Genomic DNA, 12,804 nt, shown 5'->3' with positions numbered 1-12,804 from the left:
AGAAAAGGAAGAAGTGGTGGAGGCAGGGCTGGGGGGGATCCTGCTAAGTAGGTTTGTCGAATAATGATGAACCCTGCCGAACTTTTGCATCTTCTGACTAATTGTGTGGCGCGTGACGCTTTCCGTGTGATGCCTGTTTTTTCGCCGAATGGGAACTTTTTCAAGTGGAGGCTGGACTGGGCCATGGAGTCGCTGAGGCCTCCGTTCCAGCCGCGGCTCTGGTTTGAGTTATTTTGGGACCGGGGCCTGGGTTCAGCGCACTCCACTTAGAAAATGGAAAATAGAAGCTCATAGCTGGATGCCTTCTGGGGAAGAGAAATCTTTGTAGATGGAGAGGTTGGCTGAACAGCTTGAGGATCCTACAGGCCCGAGTTTGGGACAGGGCCCTGCCATGTGCAAGCTGTGTGGCCTCCAGCAAGTTTCGAGGGATATAGGAGGCACCGACCTCCCAGGGTGGTGTTAAAGATCAAAAGAGGACTAGGGGTGTTTCTGCCCTCCGCAAAGGGGCAGCTCTTGTCAAGGTTGCCATTCACGCTTTCAAGCAGCGGTCCCGTTTCTCACCCCTCAGGTGACGGCTCAGCATGTTGGTGCTGGCTCTGAGCTAGACTCCTGTGGAAGGAGCAAGCCCAAGGGTGGGCTGGCTTGAGGAGAGCTTGATGCGGGAAGCAGGGTTTGGAGCCCTGCTCCCTGAGTTCCTGGGTCCCTGGGAAGCTGAAATGCCTTACGGTGGCCAGAACTCATTTTCCCATGCAGGCAGCCTGGCCTGGCCAGGTGAGCTGGGAAACAGTTACTTCCTGTTCCAGGTATCATTCAAAGGAAATGTAGTGGCTCCCTTGTATGGAAACCCTGTGACCAGGCCCTGGAGGCCTCTGGGGAGCAGGGGGAGTAGGGGTATGAGGGTGTGGGGGTAGGCGTGCAGGACAGAGAGGACCCCCCCGCCGCCAGAGTGGAAGACTTCAGGGAAAGGGGAGGGGGGAGTGTCTTGGTTCTGCCCACGCCCCTCCCCAGTTGCCTCTCTGGGGCTCAGACCCAGGCTCAAGCTGCATAGATTGTGGGCTGGCATGTGGGCCAATGGTGGGGTCAAGCAGGTCTAATGTGAGTTTGGTTCTGCCTCTCACTTGCTAGATGACCTTGGGTAAGTCCCTTTACCTCTCTTTGCTGCAGGTTCCTCCTTTATAAAATGGGAGGGGAAAAAATAGCTCACAGGGTAGTAATATAATATCATATAAATATGTAACATATATTTTATAATGTGGGCTGGGCCTTTCCCACACTTGCAACCTCCCTGACACCATTGGAGACAGGTGTTATTAGAGATCCAGAAATTGGAGCTCCAGCCTGGGTCTTGCCCATGGTATGTGGTCAGAAGATGGGGGCACGGGGCTTAGAACCTAAGACATCAAGCTCTCTTGTAAATACCCCGTGGCCTCACCCGGCTGAGGGGCAGGTGAGAAGGCCTGCCCAGTAGGGGGAAGCATCGGTATCCACTGAGGCAGGAGGGGCTCCCATCCGTGCTAACAGCCCTGAGTAGGAGAGCCAGGGGGTATTGCCTTGCTCTCTCTCTCAAACGGTGTGCTGGCTGCTTGGGGACAGACTCAGGACTTGATCGCTCCCAGGCTCTGTTTCCAGAAAAACCAGGGGAGATGGCTTCTGGGACCACTTGAAAGGCAAAGAGAGGGGGAGACACTGACGTCTCCAATGACCTTTTTTTATTCTCATCTGTGACTATGTCACTTGGCTTTGCTTAAAACTCTTTCATGGCTCCCCAGAAAAATGCCCAGACTTTCCCACCTGACTCTGTGGTCCTCCTGATCTGGGTCCTGCTGATCTCTTGAGCTTCAGAGCCCACCCTTTCCCCCTCCTACTCTAAATAAACTGCTGCCTGAACCTTCCCTTGTCTCTTTTAACCTGATTCCTCTGCTTAGGAAGTCCTTTGACCCTCTTCTGGTTCTTAAACTCCTATTCTACCTACAAAGCCAACCTCTGGAAATTCTTCCTTATTATCCCTCCCTCCCAGTTATTTTATCCCTAGAGTGTATCACTGTAGTCCTTTTAGAATACTAGGCTTCCCAGATTGAGGGCTGAGATTGGATCTTCCACTTTTCCTGTGAGTTCCCCGCCTGAGCTCTGGGCACATAGTAGGTACTCAATGTGTGTTTATTGAATGGGCAGATGGAAAAGAGACCTCAAAAGATAATCAGGCATCATGCATAGAAAAAGAGGGGGGATGTGTTGCTTAGTAACAGGCAGCTGGTAGCTACATGAGGGTCTGTTCCCTTCTGACCTCTAGGTGGCTACAATCTTTTCCCCAGCCATAGCTGGGCCTTTCCCAGAGGGTTCAGCCCTGGGCGCTCCCTGGACAGATGCCAACCTGCACCCGTTTGCACCAGCACAGTGGAGGGTGGGAGAGGTGGAGGTGACCACCTGAGAGAGTCACCCTCTCTCTAAAAGGGTGGCTGCTGAAGCAAAGCTGATTTGTCAAGTAAACCTGATTTCTCTACTGCTCTCCACGTTCCTTGATCCAAACGCAGAAGAAATAATAATGATAATAATGGTAATAAGAGAGGCTATCATTTAATGAATGCCTGCCATCTGCCACGCTCTGTGCCACTTTTAAACAGTGTTTCCAATCCTTCTGCTCCATATGAACTGGCTGTGAGTCTTTTTGCCAACGGGGACAACTGGGGCTCAGAGGAAGAAAGGATTTTGTCCAAGGTCAAGCCAGATCTTAAGTGGCGAAACAAGGTTTGAATCTGGGAATGTCATGCCAAAGTTCATATCCCTTACATCACTAATTAATGAGCGGGAATCATTCTAGGGACCCTCCAACCCAGGTGTCAGGGGAAGTAGGTCCCCCCCAGGCCTCCTAGGGGACTCTACCTGCAAGAGAGACTTGCTTTGCTGTGATCCTTGCAAGTGTCCGAGCTCCAAAGGGCACAGAGGTTGCGGGGAGGAGGCTGAGGCTGTCACCGTGTGTGCGGCGGTGCTAGTTCCTCCTGTTTGTGTGGTAGAGGGACACGCAGAGACTAATGCTAATAATCCCATTAATATCGATAATGGCAACAATGGCAGTAGCGATAAAGGTAGCTACCATTTCCTGGCACCGCACTGTGTTAAGCGCTTTATCTGGACTCTCCCGTTCAGGTAGAGCAGGCTAGAGCCAGGCCTCAGTGTCAGGGGGATTGGGCTGGAGTCCCAGCTCTGCCATACTTTGACTTCAGGAAAGTCAGGTGACCAGTCTGAGCTTCTGGAGTCCTGACCCCGTGGCGCTGCTGTGAGGATGAAATGGGACCCTGGATGTGAAGCACTGAGCCTGACCCAAAGGGAGCCTTCAATACCCCATAGAGAGGGTACAGACACGGCCCCCGTAGGTGGGGGGGTATGTGTTCGTGTTGGGGGCCTGATGGGCCAGCATGAAGGCTGTGTGTCTGGTGGGGAGAGGGTGTGAGTGTTGGTTGTCTTGTATTTTTGTTGAGTGAGGGCTCACTAGTCGGGGGCCCATCTTGGAGTGGAGCTCCTGGGCTGGTTCAGGTATGCCCAGCTCTCAGCCTCAGGTAGCTCAACTGGGGACATTCCAGGAACCATCCCTCTTCAGCTCTGGGGCCCCGGTCAAGCTGTGTGTTTCCTCCTTTCCCCACCAGGAGACCCCCTCTGACTGGTGCCAGCACACTCAGTGGGCTGACGGGCTAAAAAAAGGAGAAGACAAGGGAGAAAGGCCCTGGGGCTCCCGCTGCTGCCGCCACCGCCGCCTCCGGACCAGGACTTTGAATTCGTCTGAGCGCTAGGGGGCAATGTGTCTGTTCCAAAGAAACGGTGGGCCCTCGCAGGCGGAGTGCACACACAGGCTCGCGCTGGGGTGCCCACACCACGGAGGCGCACACACGGCATGTCCATGGGCACAGATGGGCAGGGCACCGGCAGTGGCACTGGCTCTCACACACGCATCGAACACATACACGTGAGCAGAGATGCAGGCGTACAAAGTATGAAGAAGGTGCACACACAGGACAAAAGCAGAGGCACACATGCAGAGAAGCACGGGGTTGGGGGACAGACAGTGTTCCTCCCCTGGGGACACTCACAGAGACACAGAGACGCATGCACACACAGGCATGTACACAAACACTCGCAGATGGCCTGCTACTCCCACACAGAGGAAGACATAAATGCAGGCACATGCCACATACCCGCACAACATTTGTAATGTAAAGGGAAGGTGACCCAGACCCCCAGCCTGAACGGGAGCACGGCTGGGCCCAAACACACCCTCCTTTCAGACACTCACACACCTTGTAGACTGAACTCTTGGAAATAGCCCCAGAAATAAACTCCCACACACCCCTCCCTGGAGTGCACAGAATTATTCCACAGGAAACCTGCCCAGGTGTTCAGGGGGCCTCCGCCCAGCCCTGTGTGAAGTCAGGCCTCAGCCTAGAGCACATCCCAACCGGGGGCTCCCCAGGCTGCCCGTCTGTGGGCCATTCTTCCCGCCGCCCTGGCCCACCCAGGGCTCCAGACAGGTCCCCTTTCCATATTCCCCCTAAACACACACGGGGATATAGACTCCTTACATAGGTGCCTCTTAAGATACTCATAACCAGAGCCAACTGCTCTGGACCAGGTATGTGATCTGGTGTCATGGGCCTTGCAAAGGCCTTGGCCCACACCGGAGTCCTCCTCCTGGCAACCAGGCCCCCTGCTGGTCCCCTTCCAGACCAAGAGGCTTACTGTCTCCCAAGTTCTGGCCTGGGGCCCTGTGGGCGGGGAGGTGTCACTGGAGCCCGACCCAGGCCCTTTATTTCTTTGTGCCTAAATCAGCCAAGCCTCACTCTTTTCTCAGTCTCTCACTTCTCTGTCACTTTGCTAAGTAATAATTTCCATGTCCAATTCCATTTCTTTTCTAGTTCTGAAACCTCTAAGCTATCAGCAAGAGGATAGTTCACATGAAAACTAATTACACAAAATCAATATTTAATCACAGACCAACAACCTGATCCTGCAGAAAAATCCTTTTAAAACTCCACCGCCCTGTACAAATACTTCTTCCTGATGCTTATTTATGGACCCCATTTTTGGTGGGAGTCATTTTCATTTTTAATTTCAAAAAGAAAAAATATCTGTCGACATCTGCAACAGGGAAGTCTGGTGAAGGGCCTTGGATCTGAGCTTGCTTCAGCTCTCTGAGTTTTAAAGTTGCAGGTTTTTAGTGTTTGTTTTTATTTTTAGTATCCTTTGGGGGGGGGGTCATTTTCCTCTCGAGTCCCTCAAAATTCCTTTTCCTGCATCTTCTCACCCTAAGTTGAGCCCTTTCCCCAGCATTTCTGAAAACCCGGCATCTGTCTTCCCAGCAGCAACTCCGGGGAGCAATGAATCGGCCTCCACAACGCGGTAACTTTTTAACTCCCTCCCGCGTTCGTGGAGTGCTTAATCTGAGGTTTTTAAATAAAAAGGGCTCAGGGGTTGGTTTTATTATAACGTTTATTTCATTTCAGATTTCATGCGTAATTTAGCAAACGCTAGACAGACTTGGGCGATAAACACTTTCTTTTGTGGGGGAGAAAAGGCATTTTTATACACCATGCTTAATTTTATTTAGATTTAATAGCGATATCAGGGGCACTTCAAAGAAAGTTCTTTTTCACTTCCCTTCTCCTAAGAATGCTAGTTGGCTCACAAAATTGCCTCGTGCTATTTTATGGCAAGGAAAATACACTCACGCAGGCGCACAGAATAAACACCTCCTCTACCCTCTATCACCTCTAACTTCCAACTTCTAATTGCAAGATAGATTTCAGCCTCAGTGGGGATCAGGAAGATCTAAACATTTTAACTAAGATTACTGGGATAAATATTTCATAAAGATCAGGGCAGATATTAAATTACTCGTATTGATTTTAGTATCACAACCCAATTCCGTTCCTTGGCCTCTTCGGCTTAATTGATCTCTTAAGGAGGCCAACCTTTCGCCCACCGAGGGTCTGGGCCTTGGCCCTGGTGCCAGGAGGAGGGTGCTCCAGCCTGCCGGTTCATCCTCCGCTCGGAGCTCTTCCCTGGGCTCCAAATGCTTCGCCGCTCTGCGCTGGACTTAGCCGATGTGTCCCCCATAAAGTGACCCAGTGGTCACGGCTCCTCGAGGAAGCCAGCAACTGAGAACTGGGAAGCCCAGGCTGAGGGATTAGGGAACAATCGTGCGCGCCCTAGCGAGGGAGGAGCGACCAAGAGCCCCGGTCTTTCCAGGAGAACCCTAACTTCGGGTTTCCCTGTCTGCTTTCACCTCCAGGAAAATCCGAGGGCCGGTTAGCAGGGACGCCTCTACAAAGCAGACAGTGGTGGGGGGCCAAGGGTTCGTCCCAGGCTGAAGCACAATCGATTCTTAGCGACTTTATGTGGTGAGTCCAGGAGATTTGCCTGGCGACCCCATTGTCTGAGCGCCCCGCACCGCTTACCGCCCACCTCCCCGCCCCCTGCCCACCCCGCAGATCTCTCTTCAGTTGGGGGTGGGGAGTTGGTAACTGTGTGAGTTGGAAGGGGGGTGAACAAAGCCAAGCTCCCACCATTCTAAGCCTGCGCCCTCCTCACCCGGATGCGCTGGGAGACTAGCGTTAGCCCCCAGCGCACTGGCGCCGGACCCCTAGGCGAGACCCGCGCGGTGAACCCCAGAGTTGGCGAAGTGCGGGATCGTACCCGGGCTTCAGCCGCCAGCGCCCAGGACCACCTTAAGAGCGAGCCCCGCCCCGGACTCGGAGCTCGGGCTGCGCTGATTGGTGCAAATGTAATGGCTGAAATTGATTGCTGAAATGCAAAACTTGTTGCTGCTTCTCCCGGTGCTGGGCGAGACGCAGACACAGAGAGGGGAGCTGAGACCCTCGGAACGCCCCACGCAGAGTCCCCCCCCCCGCTAGCCAGGAGAGGGGTGCGCGGACCCCCCAGAGCTGCCCTCAGCCCCCCCATTCCGGGCTCAGAGAGCTCAGCCGGAACGCCTTAGCCTGCTCGCCCAGCGTGGTCTCTCAACCCGCTTACGCCCCCCTCTCGGGGTCCGAGGGGGACTCGCGAAGCACCTCGGCGCGGAGGCAGGGAACGCGAGCCTCGGAGCAACCCAACCCCTCGTTTCTCTGCCTGTCTGCGCCTGGAACCGGGCGCGGAGATCTCAGCGAACTCAGAGACCGAACAGCAGAGGACCCAAGCGGCAGGAGGCGGACCTGGCCGGGAAGCGGCGCGCGGGGGTGCGGTGCTCCGGGGTGCAGCGCACCGGCCGCGGAGCAGGGGAACCGTGTCTTCCCCCAACCCTCGGCTCCAACCCCAGGTGCCGGCCACCTCCCCAGCCCCGCTGCGACCTCAGCTCGGGGGCCAGCACCGGTGATGCCGAGCGGAGCCTCCAGTCCTCCAACCCGCTGAAGAAACAGTAGCCGCTTGCTCGGGGGCCGACGGGGACTGTGCGAGTGGATCGTGCTTGGCGGAGGCTCGGGCTACCGAGCGCGGGGACTCCGGGGGGAGGGGGGGAGGGACCGCTCTGTCCCTGCCCGGGCGCCAGCCACGGCTTTAAAGGGTCTCTCTGCCCGGCCCCTTAGCAGCTCCGCTACGAACTCCGGGAGGCTTCGGGCCGCGTCCTGGGGCTCCCCACTCGACCTGATCGGACTTAAGAAGGTGATCGCTCTGCTTTCCCTGCCTCCTACCCGTCTCCTTCCCCCCACTTAACTTTTTGTCTCCACTCGCCTGCAGCGCTGTCCTCTCCCCACAAACCTACCCGCGGCTGTGCCAACCGCGCGGGGCATGGGCCCTCCAACACGGCTCCTGGAGGCCCCGCGGCGCCGCAAGATGTGAGAGGCCCGTGTGAGGCAGAGCCAAAGCTTCGGGAGAGGAGCTGATAGCCCCCAGCCTCTAAAGGCCAGAAGAGGTGGCTGTGCGCGCTGTGCCCCCGCGGTGCTGAGCGTCTCGGAGCGCCCAACCCAGGGCCGGAACGAGTAGCTGGCCGGAGGCGCGCCGCGGAGAGCAGGCTGTCATGCCCTATTGATTCCCCCACCCCCCGCCAAGTATGTTTGGGCTGGACCAATTCGAGCCCCAGATCAACAGCAGGAACGCTGGCCAGGGCGAGAGGAACTTTAACGAGGCCGGACTAAGCATGAACACCCACTTTAAGGCCCCGGCTTTCCATGCAGGGGGACCCCCTGGCCCCGTGGACCCTGCCATGAGCGCACTGGGCGAGCCCCCGATCTTGGGCATGAACATGGAGCCTTACGGCTTCCACGCGCGCGGCCACTCGGAGTTGCACGCGGGGGGGCTGCAGGCACAGCCGGTGCACGGATTCTTTGGAAGCCAGCAGCCGCACCACGGCCACCCGGGAGGCCACCACCCCCACCAACATCACCCTCACTTCGGGGGCAACTTTGGTGGCCCGGACCCAGGGGCCTCGTGCCTGCACGGGGGTCGCCTGCTCGGCTACGGCGGCGCCGGCGGCGGCCTGGGCAGCCAGCCGCCCTTCGCCGAGGGTTATGATCACATGGCGGAGAGCCAGGGGCCTGAGAGCTTCGGCCCGCAGCGACCCGGAAACCTCCCGGACTTTCACAGTTCGGGCGCCTCGGGCCATGCCGTGCCTGCTCCATGCTTGCCGCTGGACCAGAGCCCGAACCGAGCCGCCTCCTTCCACGGCCTGCCCGCCTCCAGCGGCTCTGATTCCCACAGTCTGGAGAACCGGAGGGTGGCGAACCAAGGAGCCGTCGACTCGCTGGAATACAATTACCCGGGCGAGGCGCCCTCGGGACATTTCGACATGTTTTCGCCCTCTGATTCTGAGGGGCAGCTGCCTCATTATGCGGCGGGTCGCCAGGTTCCCGGGGGCTCTTTCCCGGGTGCCTCGGCCATGCCCAGAGCTGCAGGCATGGTCGGGTTGTCCAAAATGCACGCCCAGCAGCAGCAGCAGCAGCAGCAGCAACAGCAGCCGCCGCCGCACGGTGTGTTCTTCGAGAGGTTCGGCGGGGCCCGCAAGATGCCCGTGGGCATGGAGCCCGGGGTAGGCTCAAGGCACCCCTTAATGCAGCCTCCTCCGCAGGCCCCGCCGCCCCCTCAGCAGCAGCCCCCACAGCAGACTCAGCAGCCGCCGCAGCCGCAGCAACAGCAGCAGCCTCCGCCGCCTGGGCTCCTGGTCCGACAAAATTCGTGCCCGCCTGCGCTCCCGCGGCCCCAGCAGGGCGAGGCGGGCACGCCCAGCGGCAGCCTGCAGGATGGGGGCCCCATGCTGCCCAGCCAACACGCGCAGTTCGAGTACCCCATCCACAGGCTGGAGAACCGGAGCATGCACCCTTATTCTGAGCCTGTGTTCAACATGCAGCATCCTCCTCCGCAGCAGGCGCCTAACCAGCGGCTGCAGCATTTCGACGCACCCCCTTATATGAATGTGGCCAAGAGGCCGCGCTTTGACTTCCCGGGCAGCGCGGGAGTGGACCGCTGCGCTTCGTGGAACGGCAGCATGCACAACGGCGCTCTGGACAACCACCTCTCGCCCTCCGCCTACTCTGGCCTGCCCGGTGAGTTTACACCGCCGGTCCCTGACAGCTTCCCCTCAGGGCCACCCCTGCAGCATCCAGCCCCGGACCACCAGTCCCTACAGCAGCAGCAGCAGCAACAACAACAGCAGCAGCAGCAACAGCAGCGCCAAAACGCGGCCCTCATGATTAAGCAGATGGCGTCGCGGAATCAGCAGCAGCGACTGCGCCAACCCAACCTGGCCCAGCTAGGCCACCCCGGCGAAGTGGGCCAGGGAGGCCTGGTGCATGGCGCCCCGGTGAGCGGCTTGGCCCAGCCGAACTTTGAGCGTGAAAGCGGCGGCGCGGGCGCGGGGCGCCTGGGCACCTTCGAGCAGCAGGCGCCGCACCTGGCGCAGGAGAGTGCGTGGTTCCCAGGTCCGCATCCGCCACCTGGTGACCTGCTGCCCCGCAGGATGGGCGGCTCAGGCTTGCCCGCTGACTGCGGCCCGCACGACCCCGGGTTGGCGCCGCCCCCTCCTCCCGGTGGCTCGGGGGTGCTGTTCCGGGGCCCTCTGCAGGAGCCGCTGAGGATGCCCGGAGAGGGCCACGTGCCCGCGCTGCCCTCCCCTGGCCTGCAGTTCGGGGGCAGCCTGGCCGGCCTGGGCCAGCTGCAGTCACCGGGGGCTGGAGTGGGGCTACCTAGCGCTCCCTCCGAGCGCCGGCCCCCGCCGCCGGATTTCACGGCGCCCGCGCTTGGGGGCCAGCCTGGCTTCCCGTTCGGCGCAGCGAACCGGCAGGCCACGCCGCACAGCGGCCCAGGCGTGAACTCGCCCCCTAGCGCGGGTGGGGGTGGCGGCAGCACTGGCGGCGGCGGCGGCGGGGGCGCATACCCGCCGCAGCCTGATTTCCAGCCCAGCCAACGCGCCTCGGCCAGTAAACTGGGCGCGCTCTCGCTGGGCTCCTTCAACAAGCCCAGTTCCAAGGACAACCTGTTCGGCCAGAGCTGCCTGGCTGCGCTCTCCACAGCCTGCCAGAACATGATCGCCAGCCTCGGGGCCCCCAACCTCAACGTGACCTTCAACAAGAAGAACCCGCCCGAGGGGAAGAGGAAACTGAGCCAGAACGAGACCGATGGTGCGGCCGTTGCCGGCAACCCGGGCTCGGATTACTTCCCCGGAGGGACTGCACCGGGCGCCCCGGGGCCCGGAGGCCCGTCGGGGACCAGCAACGGTGGCTCCAAAACCTCGGGGCCGCCCAACCCTCCTGCCCAGGGGGACGGCACCAGCCTCTCTCCCAACTACACCCTGGAATCGACGTCGGGGAACGACGGCAAGCCGGTCCCCGGGGGCGGTGGCCGGGGGAGGGGTCGCAGAAAAAGGGACAGTGGTCACGTGAGCCCCGGGACCTTCTTCGACAAGTACTCTGCAGCGCCGGACAGCGGGGGCGCGCCCGGGGTGAGCCCAGGGCAGCAGCAGGCACCAGGTCCAGCCCTCGGGGGAAGCTCGTCAGGCGAGGCACGAGGGGCACCTACGCCTCACGAGAAAGCGCTCACTTCGCCGTCGTGGGGGAAGGGGGCCGAGTTGCTCCTGGGGGACCAGCCGGACCTCATGGCTTCCCTGGAGGGCGGGGCCAAGTCGGACGGTAGTTCCCCGCACGTGGGTGAGTTCGCCTCAGAAGAGGTGAGCACAAGCTACGCCAATGAGGATGAGGTGTCATCCAGCTCCGACAACCCCCCGGCCCTGGCCAAAGCGAGTAGGAGCCCCCTGGTGACAGGCTCGCCCAAACTCCCTCCCCGAGGGGTGGGCGCAGGGGAGCATGGACCGAAGGCGCCCCCGCCCCCGCTCGGCCTGGGCATCATGTCTACCTCTACCTCGACCCCTGACAGCTACGGCGGCGGCGGGGGCGCTGGCCATCCGGGCACGCCGGGCCTGGAGCAGGTCCGGACCCCTACGAGCAGCAGCGGCGCACCACCACCCGACGAGATCCACCCGCTGGAGATCCTCCAGGCACAGATCCAGCTGCAGAGGCAGCAGTTCAGCATCTCGGAGGACCAGCCCCTGGGGCTCAAGGGGGGCAAGAAGGGTGAGTGTGCCGTGGGGGCCTCGGGCGCCCAGAATGGAGACAGCGAGCTGGGCAGCTGCTGCTCCGAGGCTGTCAAGAGCGCCATGAGCACCATCGATCTGGACTCCCTGATGGCAGAGCACAGCGCCACCTGGTACATGCCGGCTGACAAGACCTTGGTGGACGGCGCGGACGACGACAAGACGCTGGCGCCCTGGGAGAAGGCCAAACCGCAGAACCCCAACAGCAAAGAAGGTATATGCGCTCGTCTCGGGCCCCTTCTTATCTCCGGGAGACCTGCCCCACCCCCAGTGCAGGCCTCAGCCTCCGCCTTGAAGGCTCCTTGAAAGGGGTGGGTTCTTTGGGGTTGTGAGAGCTTAGGGATTTCTTAATGCCCAACTCAGAGCAGGACACTCTTCCTTTTACTTACACAAGGGCTCCGTGAGCCTGCCCCCTCCTCCCCCTTAGGTGCTGCCAGGCAGATTCTAGTTCCACGGGGAGGTAAGAACTTAGGTGACAGCCCTTTGGGGACTACTGCAGAGTCCTCTCCGCCCTCAAGTTTTCGCTGTGTGGCTGGGTGCTCAGAGGCCTGGGAGCCTTTCTTTTCACCCTGATCACCCTCCACCTTCAGGCTGGTTCCACATCTTAGGGGCTGTGTGCTCCCCCGCCCGCCTGGTAGGACTCCGGGGAAGTTGTGTTAATGTCTCCCCGCCTTTTCCCAGCCAGCCAGCCTCCAGCTCCAGCTCCCTTCCATGTGCCAGCATCTTTAGGAGAAAAAGTTACCAGCTCTAGTGGCACAGCATCACTCAGAGGCAACGCCTAATTTGACATTTGTTCCTAATGAGTAGCTGTTTGGTCTCTTCTTAACTATTAGAGTTGCACTGAAAAACTGGGTACCTGTAGGGGTTGTAGGAGGCAGGCAGCCTTTTCCAGGTGCATCTCCTTGACATTGGGTGGGGCTGGGTGGGGTCTGCCTGGCAGAGGCCAGAGCACTCAACCAGGGCAACATTTGTGTATGGGGATGTGGATATATATTCTTAAGGCACAAAGGACCCATGTTTGTCAATATCTCCCTGGCTTTGGTGACAGATGTCCGGTCCCAGCTCTCCTTTGCATTCTAAGCACTCCCTCCCCACCAGGCCTGTAGGCTTTTTAAGGTGGGTGGGGTGGGGGTTAGTCAGTGAACCATCATTCCAGTTAAAGTTAAGAGATTTTTAACCTAAAGAAGACTGGGCTGCTGTAGACATCAATTTTATTTTAGTGGGAACTTCCCCCTACCTCC

The 12,804-nt window shown here is 59.2% G+C and overlaps 1 protein-coding gene across 1 annotated transcript in view; it reads left to right on the top strand.

Annotated features, from left to right (window-relative positions):
* Positions 1-7,503: 7,503 nt before the first annotated feature.
* The window catches only part of MN1 (MN1 proto-oncogene, transcriptional regulator), a 301,983-nt gene continuing 296,682 nt past the window's right edge, over positions 7,504-12,804 (top strand). Inside the window, exon 1 of the mRNA XM_054594120.1 lies at positions 7,504-11,777. Within this exon, the coding sequence (XP_054450095.1) occupies positions 8,033-11,777 (3,745 nt within the window). The 5' untranslated portion in view covers positions 7,504-8,032. The remainder of the gene's footprint in view (positions 11,778-12,804) is intronic.

This window comes from Pteronotus mesoamericanus, unplaced genomic scaffold (assembly GCF_021234165.1).
Source record: "Pteronotus mesoamericanus isolate MK-2021 breed Mesoamerican mustached bat unplaced genomic scaffold, CSHL_Meso_final scaffold_507, whole genome shotgun sequence".
NCBI lineage: Eukaryota > Metazoa > Chordata > Mammalia > Chiroptera > Mormoopidae > Pteronotus > Pteronotus mesoamericanus.
This window is presented reverse-complemented; position numbering and strand designations above follow the sequence as displayed.